Source organism: Styela clava, chromosome 11 (genome assembly GCF_964204865.1).
Source record: "Styela clava chromosome 11, kaStyClav1.hap1.2, whole genome shotgun sequence".
Taxonomy (NCBI): domain Eukaryota; kingdom Metazoa; phylum Chordata; class Ascidiacea; order Stolidobranchia; family Styelidae; genus Styela; species Styela clava.
In genome coordinates, this window is record NC_135260.1 from 21,923,050 (window position 1) to 21,935,063 (window position 12,014).

The window sequence follows — 12,014 nt, forward strand, 5'->3', positions numbered from 1 at the left end:
CTAAAGATGTGTAACGTGTTTTCTTTTGGAAGAACCGCAACCTTTCAGTGCTGCATTGACTTTGGCAGAATTAATATATCCTTGTGGAGATGAAAGGTATGCTTATGCGAAACCAAGATGTGCACCTGTTATGACAACATAGTTGAGTCAAACGTTTTGAATACTCGTACATCACACACATTTTCCTGCGTGCATCGGTTGTACGTATAGTAACATGCACATTTTAGCACATGCATCAAATTTCCCTTGATTATTGAGCTATAGGTTTTTGACGAGCTTTTGTGTATGATTTTATTCCATAGAATTTGTATGCTGTTCTAAAGAATACTACATTTTCAGCTTTTTCATTCATTCAAACCGCGTGTTGAAAGTAAGTTTTGTAATGTTGCGTGTTGGTTTCCAACATCCTTAAATCGGTGATGCCAGTAAATCTTTAATACAAAAAGATCAGTAACATCTGCAATAAAAACAGCAATACCCACTCAAATGACAGCTGGGGAATGGATACTCTTAGTATCTGCTCCATCGCGTGCCTCCTACAGTCTTACCAATTAACATGAGTGCCAATTGGTATCAAAGCTCAGCCAGACCCAAAAAAAGTTTCGGACTGCAGTTGGCCTGACGAAATATTTTTAAATATCTATTCTACAATAAGATTATTTGATTGCATACTACTGAAAGTTCCGCCTTATATGTATTTTCCCATTGCACTATTTCTTTACTGATATTCGATAATATGACGCTCATCTGACATAGTTCTTAAAGTGTGTAGATGGGTATAATCTTTTCCACGCTGTTCAGATGGAAATGGGCGAATATATATATGAATTGCTGATATTGGTTTGCAATGCGATGAAATCCCATCTTGGCATTTCTGCCTCTCGCAATTGCTGCGCATACTTATCGGGGAAGTTCTGTGGCGTGGTTATCAAATGAAAAAAACAACAACATGGGAGTATTTTTCCTACTTCTCTTCTACTATCAAACCTTGAACTTTTGTGAAAACTTTTCTCCATGCAACTTTTTTTAAAACATCCCCAACAACCACAATTAATTCTGTTACTAAACTTCCGAAACAAACACATAAAATCATCAACAGATGCATATCACCAAGTAGATATTGCTGAATTGATCTTTATTTTACCTTTTTTCATGTAATTCTTTTTGGTAAACCTGTTATCTATCGTTAATACAGCACATTTGACAATGTTGTAGTGTGCCTTTTTCGGCCTCACATTTTTGATATTTGTAGTTAGAGCTCTCAGGGCTCTGTCAAACAAAGTTACATACAAAATATTGGTTGTAAATTGCAAAACATGATCATGTTGTTGGAATAACTTGGCATTTTACCACCCGTATATATATCATTCATTGTTGAGAATATTAATAAAATCATAAAATTTAAAAATCCGTTTTCGTGAAATTTTTGTTGTAGCTGAATTCGAGGGACAGCATGACAACAGGCAAGAGAAGCACGGTCGCCTCTTTTAGTTTATGACAGGGTTTCTTAAAAGGGGACCCCGTCCTTCTTGGAGGCCGCTGACCGGTTATCTGGGAGCACGGACAAACAGATGGAAATGCAAATATATAATAACAATGTATTTTTATGGAAGAGAAGAAGCAAAAGTGTTAAGAGTCTTTGGTAGTTTGAAGAGCATTAGCATGGAACATAAGAATGAACTACATTCTTTCCCATGGATATACTATAAAATGTAGCATTTTCTCATTCTTGTTCTCGTGATATCATTATCTTTCACTGCGTCGTCGTGATCATCCCGCTGCATACCAATTCTCGCTAACAAATAATTGACTGTTCTCCACCGGGTGTATATCCACTTGAACCACTGGCGACTGCATTAGCAGGCTTGTATTGTTAATTGCAACAAAAACGGGTATTTTGAAATAGTACTCTTTACTTTACGCGTATGTTTCGACAGTATTTCCATATACTGTATATGGGTCGCGACCCAAAGCTGGGCTTAACAAATACTTAAAAGTTATTGATTTTATTTTCTAGTAAATTTGGTGCTTGCGTAGTTTGTGCATCAAGATTGCGCACAACCTGAACATAGTATTGTAAAAGGTTATGTTTCAGGTTGTGCGTCATTATGATGCACAGGTTTGACGAATAACACTGATACAAATATCAAGCCGTAAAAAAAATTGCTCAAGGCTGCAAACTCCACACCCGTGTAGAAATGATGGGCAACGACCCCAAGATGAATAATCACAAATAAAAAACTAAATGTCTGAAATCAAACTTGGGCCAAAAAGGTCCCCTTATCTGCCGGACTAAAGCCCTTACAACAGGATGAAACCATCCATGTCACCTATCGATATAATTAATTTTAAACGTTGCAGAGCAAATGCACGTCGGGGAATATTAGAGGCAAAAAAGACCTTTTGGCAAAACTATTGTAGTTGTCTCAGCAAAAACTCAAACGTTACGCAACTATGGAGAACAATTCGTGCAATGTCTAATATAGGTGACAATCAATTTAAAATACCAGCAATAGTTGATAGTAATTGTACTTTAGTTGATGCAATGAGCATATATACAGTTGATGATTCCGAAAAAGTCAATGCATTTGGACGTTATTTTACATCAGTCAGCTCATCCGATAACTATTCCAGGAACTTTTTAATCAGAAAGTTACAGTTTTAAAAAACTTGTCAAATTGAAGTTGAAGATACAGACGGCATTCTAGATCAGGGTGGTCCAAGGTTGTGGGCTCCGCGGGCCACAAAATTATTTCGGCATTGGTCGCGGGCCACAATAGTACCCAGAATAGGTAAACAATGCAATTCAAAACAAGCACCTCTATTGTGTGAACACATAGTTATCAGGCATTGCCAACCTAGGCTAATGGAAGGAATCCGCATCCGATGTATTGTTTTCTATCATGCCTATATTGTTAGCAAATAATCCCGACCAAAACGAAAAAAAGCCAGGTAAGAATTTAGACTGCCCATCACATCTTCACTTCGCTAGTTGCTTCAGCTAGCCATCATACTAGTCCATTCAGTCACAGTAGTGATATAACAACAAGATTTCAAACAATTTTTCTGATTTATTTTATGAGAAGCAATTTAAAAATAAAATGTTTTGATTACTCTCCGAATGCGGTGCGGGCCACAGATAATAGAGCGGCGAGCCACATGTGGCCCGCGGGCCTGGGTTTGGGCCACCCTGTTCTAGATGTTCCTTTTTCGGAATGGGAACTAGACAACGTTTTGCGACCTAGAAAGAACACATCTCCCGGATATGATAAAATACGTTGTCTTATGCTCAGACACTTGCCCCAAAAATGCAAAATATAACTCCTACAACTTTTTAATCTTATTTGGGTAAAAGGTTAATTACCGGCTCATTGGCGCCACTCCATCGTAGTTCCCATATTAAAATTTAACAAACCAAATAATCTTATATCATCATTCAGACCATTTCGTTGACGTCCAACTTATGTACGGTAATGGAACGACTAATTGCAAATCGCCTCAAATGGTATCTTGAAAAGTTTAGTTTGATAACTACGAAGCAATCTGGATTTAGAAATCATCGCTCGACGACCGATAATATCCTTCAAATACATGATAATATCTATAAAGCTTTGGCAAATAAAAGATCTGTTTTAGTCGTGTTTCTCGATATAGAATAGGCTTACGACGTGGTCTGGCGTTGTGGCCTCTTATACAAACTGTATAATATTGGAACACGTGTTCGATCTTTTATGTGGGTTAGATCGTTTTTATCGATCCGTACCTTTCAAGTCGAAAACACGAACATTTTCTACTCATAAAGAGTGCGATAGTCGAACGCGAAGAAATGGTTAATAGTTACCAATATTACAACTGTTTTCTTACATTAATGTAAACGGGAGCGTATTCGGAGCACTTCGCATTATTGTAAAAGTTGCTCGGCCGCACGGGTGATACGTTGTCATCAAACGCACCGCTGATCACGTGCTTCGGTTTTGCTCGCCGTTTCACGATACGCCCTTATTATTATCACATGTATTCTCACTTTTTCACAACCTGCTTTATTTTTGTTACAATTTATTGTCGGCACTTGTGAGAGAAATGAGAGATTGTTGTATTTCATTACAACAATTAATTATTATTGATAAAAACACTAAGTAGGTTTAAACATGTTATAAACAATTTTCACCGTTGGACGTATCTTTTCACGTTATGAATTCACGTTATGAATGCCCGAGCAAAATTTGATGGCAAAGATCTTAGCATTTACTATGTCGAAACGCTTATTCGACTTTGCAGACCGCAGAAACTATCCAAAAAAGATAACCGTTTTTGTGTTCGAGATATGAAATATATGGCACACCGCCATTTTGTGTCCAGAGTTCTATCGTTGTATGATCACAACCAAAGTGACTATAGCTTTATAGTCACTCTGATCATAACTAAGTGGTTTAAACCTGCAATCGTTAAGCAGTTGAATTAAAAAAAACGATGCCTAATAATTCGGACCAAACTTTCACAGCAGCAAAACGAATAAACATTCTTCTGAAAAATTAATTTCCGCAAATATTTCTCAGATAACTCGGCTCTGCGGTATGGTCAGCATATACGAAGGTTAAGCTCATTCAATTTAACTCCATAAATCAACACCCAATAAAACCAAAAATATTAAACAAAGAGATACACATTTTATTAAAGTTCCTGACGTTAGTATCGCTAATTGTACAGAACTTATTTTAACAACCTGACAGAACTACAATACAAATTACACTACGGAAACTTGCAACTATTTGTACATGATAAAATTTTCAACACGATGTTTTTCAATATACTACATGCATGGAATGGAGGATAACGGTCTATATCAAGTTTACAAGAACATCTAATAATCTGGAGTGTATAAAATAATATATATTATCTATGTGACTTGAGCTATTGCTGCAGTTTTACTAGCATAGGCTACTGTTTTTCAATAATTTTATTTGCCACCTCTTTTACGTGAATATTTAACCTTATATTAAGAAAACGTTGCAAAATTTTAAAAGCGACATTGTGGCAAGATGGGAAATTATATTTCAAGCAGTCAACTTTATCTGTCACAAAAGTAACTTGGCGAACATATATTATTATGGAAGGCATTAATATTGGCGCGAAATATAGTTTCTACTAAATACGATTACTAAAATACGATGGCTTTTCTGGATGGGTGGCATAAATACTGAGTGAAATTATAAATTTTTATCATGTGTGCAAGACCGAAAAAGAGTTAAGTAACGATTGATTAAACATATATAACATTTCCTAAAAAACAAGCGCCATGTTATATTACGTTTGGTATCTGATTATGGGACGTAACTAAATGGCCAAACCAAAAAATTTAAACCCCGCGTCTTTATAGGGTTCTGCCGGAAACATGAAGGCTAATTTTTCACTGTTTGATATCATTAAAATTACAATTAAGTTTTATCAACGAGAACGTGGAAGACATGATATCGTCGCTAGATCACCTAGTAAATATTTTACATTTTTCGACGCAAATGAATCAAAATATCCTGCCGATAAGTTGATAAGTGCTGTGACACCAGTCGCGTCGACTGGGCTCCAAATTTTGTACGCTATAATGTAATGATCACTATGTCTTTTTTTAAATTTAATCGCAGTAATAAAAAATTGGCATAGAAATAGCTGTGATAGACTAGGCTAAAATTCCTTACCGGTACTTCTAAAAAACAGATTATTGTACGCGATGAATCATAATGATGATTTGAAACCAAAACCCTATTTTACAAGGACCAACTCGCGAAACCACTTTAAAATAAGCCCCGAAACGTTTGCAATGGTAATGTATAGGAAGAATCTTTCAGGGATGAAAGGTTCATAGAAAGAATATTTCTGGGGTCAAGGGTCGGAGAAACGTCCTTATGGACCAGTCAAGTCTTCAGAGATCGCCCTCGCCCGCTCTTGTCCATTATTCTGTTATTGCGAATTAACGTTTTATCACTAAGGATGTTGTCTAGTGCCCCATTATAAAATACTCCCATATCGCGTGTCTTGTGCCATTGTTCCCCACGCCAAAAAGAGCCTTTTTCGGTGGTAAGCTGCCAGAGTAAAAAACAGTAAAGTCTGAAAGTGGTACGGTAAGTACGCGGTCAGTACCGGTATTGTAAAAGGTTGAGAATCACTGCTCTATAGAGCTATAAGAACTCACTGGTTCCAATTCCAGAATTCTTCCTATGTATAAATAGAAGTAATTTGTTTACTTTGTATAGCGGTATCTGTATATTTTATTATTTTTAAATACATTTACAAAGAAGGGTTTTTATCCAACTGATGATTAGTCTACTTACATACCGTAAAACCGGCTAACTTCGGATGCCTTGTAACTTCGGATGAAATTTTCAATCATTCATATCTCAACTAAATTTCGTCGTATTGCGCTTCTGTCGGTTTCTATAGTAAGGCCTTACATATCTGAATCTGCCGTAGCCTCCAATCGCTCGATTTGATTTTTTATCATTCAAAAAATCATATTTTACCAAAAAAATGACACCGTTTTTTCGAGCGGCTCAAATCGTGACTTCTACAGACGCTACCTTCGTCAAATCACCGCCAAGCGCTAGAGAGCGTACACAATGTATACAAAAAAATACAGTGATCACAAGGTGTCGTACGAGATTCGAGTGAAATCGATTATTTTGATTTAAAAATTACATCAAAATATCGACGTTTTGATGATTACGTACAGCGTGACGTCAACGACGCAAATCCCGTTCTCTCTCTTCGTGGCCGACGTCACTTTGCGTAGCTCGTGCGTTACTCGCTGCGACATTTGAACGCCAGACATCGCGGCGCCCAGTTTTGTGAAATTTAAAAATTATGCTTATCCATGATCCTAGTCACTAAATCCTACAAAAACATCACTATCGTCTCAGTCATATGTTGTTTATTCAAAAATATGGGTATGCATACGCTTAATGCATATGAAATTTGTCGATTTTTGTTTTTGCATACTTCCTCCGACACCGATAGATACCGTAGCAATTGGTAATACGTTAGGCCTGAAACATGTATCTATACGATCATAATGATTAGATATGTCTGTTTACGATCAGCAGATGGTAATAATATCTTTAACAGGTGAGCGTAGAACTCTACATACATGCACACAGCAGGAGGTTGGACCACATACAGGTGAGGCGCAAAATGAAAAAAAGTGGCAAAGTTTCTTTTTGCCGTTTTTATCCGTTTATTGTCATTTGACTTTATTAAGTGAAACGAAAGCGAGGATCGAAAGTCACACCGGGCAGGAACCTCTGCCGAGCCGATCAACGGGGAGCTCTGAGAAAATCAGAAAATATGAAAAGTGATAATCAAGACGAAACCTGCTCTGCTTGTGGATTATGGAATGATCCAAATGGAAGTACGGAAATTGAGGATGAATGGGTCGGTTGCGAAAGCTGCAGCGAAACACATTGGTTCCACAAGAACTGTTGCAAAGACCCGTCTAACCCATGTGGAAATGATTACAATTCTTGATTTTGCCAGCGTTTCCTTCAATTCATCTGTTTATTTTTAACTGTCGATTTTTTGTTTATACCTTACTTGTTCCATATTGCTTTTTGATTTCAATTTTTACTTTTGCCAGTGTTTCATTCGATTCATCCGTTTATTTTTAATTGTCTAATTTTTGTTCATTCTTTACTTGTTCCATATTGCATTTCAATTTCAACCTACACCAGTGTTAGGTACTTTCAATTCTTCGGTTTTTTTTTTTTGTTAATCCTTTTCTTGCATTGAAAATAAACGATCATAAAAGAACGAACTAGCATTTTGCAATAAATTAGGAGTAGTTAGTGAAATATATACGAGTTATAATAAAGGACACAAGAATAAATAGTTAAGCTTCGCGAAGCGGCAAGAGTAACGTCACGTACAAACGTCAGTATTCAACACGCAAGACAGGTCGTGGCGGCGTAAGGTCTATTCAGCGACGTTGTCACGCGTCATTGCTTACGCAGACATTTCTCTCTCACGACGAGTTGACGCAAAGAGAAAAGTGGCCATCCGAAGTTAGATAATTTTAGAATAGACGAATAAAGACAATAATTTCAATGAAAAAAGGCTTTGATGGATATGGAACCGACTTTATCAAGACGAGAATAGCCACAATGTATTATATTCCAAATTTGGCTTCAGTTGAACAACATGCGGCGGAGATATTGTTCAAAATATAGCGAAATCATCCGAAGTTAGCCGGTTTTACGGTACTTTAATGAAAGACATAACGGGTCTCGTGTAGTTCCGTACCTAACGTACTTCTAGTGGGCGTAGCATAACAATTTTTTGATATGGCAATCCTAACCCCCATCTGACTACGCCATCCAAAAATTAAATCCCTACGACATCACAATCACGGCATAGAGCTTGCCAAATATATACGCACGATCGACCGAAACGGCATTTGCGCCGACGATAAAAAACTGACTGACGTTATCGGTCTCTCTATTGGAATCGTTGCGACGAGAAAACCAACTGTTCGATTTCGGGTGCTCGTTTGCGCTTCTTGGATGGCAGTTCGTATAGTTTGAAGGGCTCCATTACGTCACTGTGACATCGTAATGACGTAATTTTTGGATGGTGTAGTCAGGTGGGGGTTAAAATTGATACGTGAAAAATTTTTCATGCTACGCCCACTAGAAGTATGTTAGGTAGGAAAGTACATGAGACCCGACATAACTTAGGTTTTCACTTTCTGACTTTAGTCTTAACTGATAGTAAGACTGTATTACTGCAATAACTGAATGAAGCACACTCTCACTAAATAGAATTGCTAACGTTACATGTTTATTAACATTTTCACATGGCCATAATCTTTTTAATTTAATCCTCTTCCATGCCAGCATGCCTTATTACAGTATTGTGATCTATTAGTCTACATTAGATGATTAGGGCACAGTTTTCCAATTCCTGAATTCCAAATGATCGAAGATTTGATTCAATAAAACAAACACTCTATTATTTCTGAAACAAGGGTGTCTTGCATGGCGGCAGATGCGTCTGATCGCGTCATGCCTGCCTCAATCATAATTAATATGAATCAAGACTTGCGTCGGCCCTCACATTACCAAAATTTTTTTTTTCTTTCTGAAAACTCGGATACTACTGTAAAATTGTTTCCTTTTGAAAATCGGGGTATTTTTTTTCACAGAATCCGATGGTGAAGTTTTAAAGTTTCCTTTCTGACTTGTGCTTCATGGAGTTTGCACCCACTGTTATATTCGATATATTTTTTCAATGTGAGGTAATTCTAAGAACTGTGCCATACCGTATCATATTTGGATTTATTTTGTGCCTTTGATCCTTGAATAACCTAGTTTTTGAGAAAGAAACTTAATTATGTAAATTATCGCTATAGACTGATTGAGAGATTTTTTAAATTTAGAACAAATTTTAACACCCTTTAAATGCTGTTTGCCTAAAATGACTTTATATCGAACTGGTACGTCTGCTTTGCTGTTCTTGTGGATATTTTATGCAACTGAAGGAAGTATATACTCATCAAAACTGCTCTATAAAAATGAATGGATTAATTTGGATACAGAAAGGGGCATCTCTATCAGGCAAAGTTTACTTCATTCACGATCTCGTCGTTCATCTTCTCCCTCAACTGGTCCAAAAGTTCACAGGTTTGATTTGAAAAATGCTACTACTCACAATCAAGCTCTCATTCATTGGTCTGGCGAAAAAAGTTCAGTGAGTATTACCTTTCGTTTGTATTCCTTCAACATATGAATTGTTTTACTAATATATTCAGTTTGTATAATGTCTGAGTAGTAGGATATTGCTTTCTACCGGAAGGAAAGAATAAGAGAAAAGTAATAAAATGAGCTGTCTTAGACATTTTCAAGTCTGAATTAAGTAGATTTCTAGTTATGCGAAAGAAGCCGAAGGAGATAAAATAATTGTCATTTGTGCTCTTCTTTCTTTCCGTTGCTTTTTACGTTTTTGCTTTTATGATCAGCTTTCCTGGTCTATTATTGCCACAAGAGACAGCAAAAATTATCTACAGTTTGTCTACAGAATTTCTAAAATTGTTGATCACATGTGTCGGTTTTCTTGAAAATTTTTTTTGGCATTAAGTCAATTTTAACTATAAATTTTGACATCTCTCGGGGCCGCAGTCAAGATTTTTAACAGCAGGTTACGCTGAACAGAATGCCACAGATGCAATCCGTGATGCCGTAAGGCATTTAATAAGTACAGTGACTAAAAATTTAGTGTCGTTCACATCAAAACGCTGACAAATAAATTCCAGTGTTTTGAGTAGCTTGCCTCATTTTGCCAGGCATTGTTCATAAAATACTTTACATTTCCAATTTTAAACATCTACTAATCGTCTTAATATATATATCGGTTCAAACTTTTTGTTTGTGCGGCGCCAAATTATCAGAGAAAAATGTCTCGACGCAACTCTTCTTCTCTCTTTAAAATACTGAATAAATCACTCATGTTTGCTAAACTCTGTCATTAAACAGTGTATCAGTCGAGCAATGAGGCTTTATTAAATTGCTGAATTCCAATTTTTCTGAGATAATTGATGTCGTTTGTGTTTCTTGGTACATTTTTATATTTAGAACTTGGAAACCGCGGAAAATGTTTTAAATTGAAAAAAGGTAATATAATGTCAGATGTGTCTGTTAAAAAATAAAGATTATGATCATCTTTACTATTATTGATTCCACACATCTAGATGTATTTATAGAATTAGAATGTTAGTAAACACCTGCTTGAGTCAATTTTGCTCAATATTATAAGGAACAGCTACCATGATGATAAATATGCTCGAATGTTTCTGGAGAAGCTCATTTCATCACCATCCTTATTTTTTGGCTTTGGGCTCATGAAATCCATGTGAATATCTTTTCCCAAGCACTTGTAAATCGTGTGATATAAAATAAGTTATGGATAACAACTTTTGCTTGTTGAGATTTAAGCCAGATGACGATTTGTATCATGGACATGAATATTCAAAATTTCCGATTTTCCATCTGTTTATTTACAGGAAGTGATTGGAAGTTGATTATTTCCCATTGAATGATGTATTGCATCAATTGAACATATTATGACAATTGCTGCCAAAATGAAAAACTCACATTTAGGAAAAGTAGTTCTCAATATTTGATTTAGTTGCAGAGGAAAACTGTTAATAGGAACATGCACGCACGTACTATCATGGAGTATTGTTTTTAATATGGCTTTTGATATTTTAACTTATTTCATCTTCAATTGTTATTATTCAGGTTGTGTTCATTTTGACACGAAAGAAGTCGGGATCTAGTACAAATAAAGTAACAGACAGCACATTGTGGAGGTTTGCTTTCACTATTTTGATTCAACCAAGCTGATTTTGGATTTGGAATATTTTCTATGAGACTGTTAATAAAAAATATTATTTCTTCCATATTACAACAGTGACTATTTCATATTGAATGCTTCGTGCTAAATATATGATACAACAATGCCAAATAATAGATAATTCTTTTCAAGTCCTGGCTCATAGTGTTTACCTGTAGCTGTAACCTGTTTTATTACATGTAAAAGTATTTTCCAAATGTCTTTTATTAAGTTTCTGTAAGACTCTGCTTTGAGCCAATATATACATAAATACATCGATCATGATCTTGCTTTTGTGCAACCTCCAACTCATAAGCCAAGTCACAGAAATAAAAACGTATTTTAGTACTTTCAGAATAGTATTTTATTTCTTGGAATGTCACTCGAATAATATTGTTGATCTTTGGTTCAAAACTGTTATTATTAATATATCACGACAATTAGAAAATTATATTTCTCAGATCTTCTGATTATGGAAAGACTTACAAAGTTATGACAAGCCAATTTCCAGAAGGTGCGATTTTGAAAAGCTATTTTGTCTGTCCAACTGACAAAAAGAAAGTGAGTTAAAATTGCTCTGTGAGAATGCATATAGTAGTATTCTATCATAATTTTTATTTGTGGGAAATTTCACTAATCAC

General features: G+C 35.9%; 2 protein-coding genes across 2 annotated transcripts in view; both read left to right on the top strand.

Annotated features, from left to right (window-relative positions):
* The first annotated feature begins 7,036 nt into the window (after positions 1-7,036).
* LOC120342835 (uncharacterized) lies at positions 7,037-7,712 on the top strand. Its single transcript, XM_078117910.1, has 2 exons — positions 7,037-7,170; positions 7,250-7,712. The coding sequence occupies exons 1-2, from the start codon at positions 7,074-7,076 to the stop codon at positions 7,513-7,515; spliced, it is 363 nt and encodes a 120-aa protein (XP_077974036.1). The 5' UTR covers positions 7,037-7,073; the 3' UTR covers positions 7,516-7,712.
* A 1,691-nt stretch (positions 7,713-9,403) lies between these two features.
* Positions 9,404-12,014, top strand: part of LOC120347990 (VPS10 domain-containing receptor SorCS2-like) — a 36,202-nt gene continuing 33,591 nt past the window's right edge. Inside the window, exons 1-3 of the mRNA XM_039418102.2 lie at positions 9,404-9,732; positions 11,280-11,350; positions 11,835-11,934. Of these exons, the coding sequence (XP_039274036.2) occupies positions 9,460-9,732; positions 11,280-11,350; positions 11,835-11,934 (444 nt within the window). The 5' untranslated portion in view covers positions 9,404-9,459. The remainder of the gene's footprint in view (positions 9,733-11,279; positions 11,351-11,834; positions 11,935-12,014) is intronic.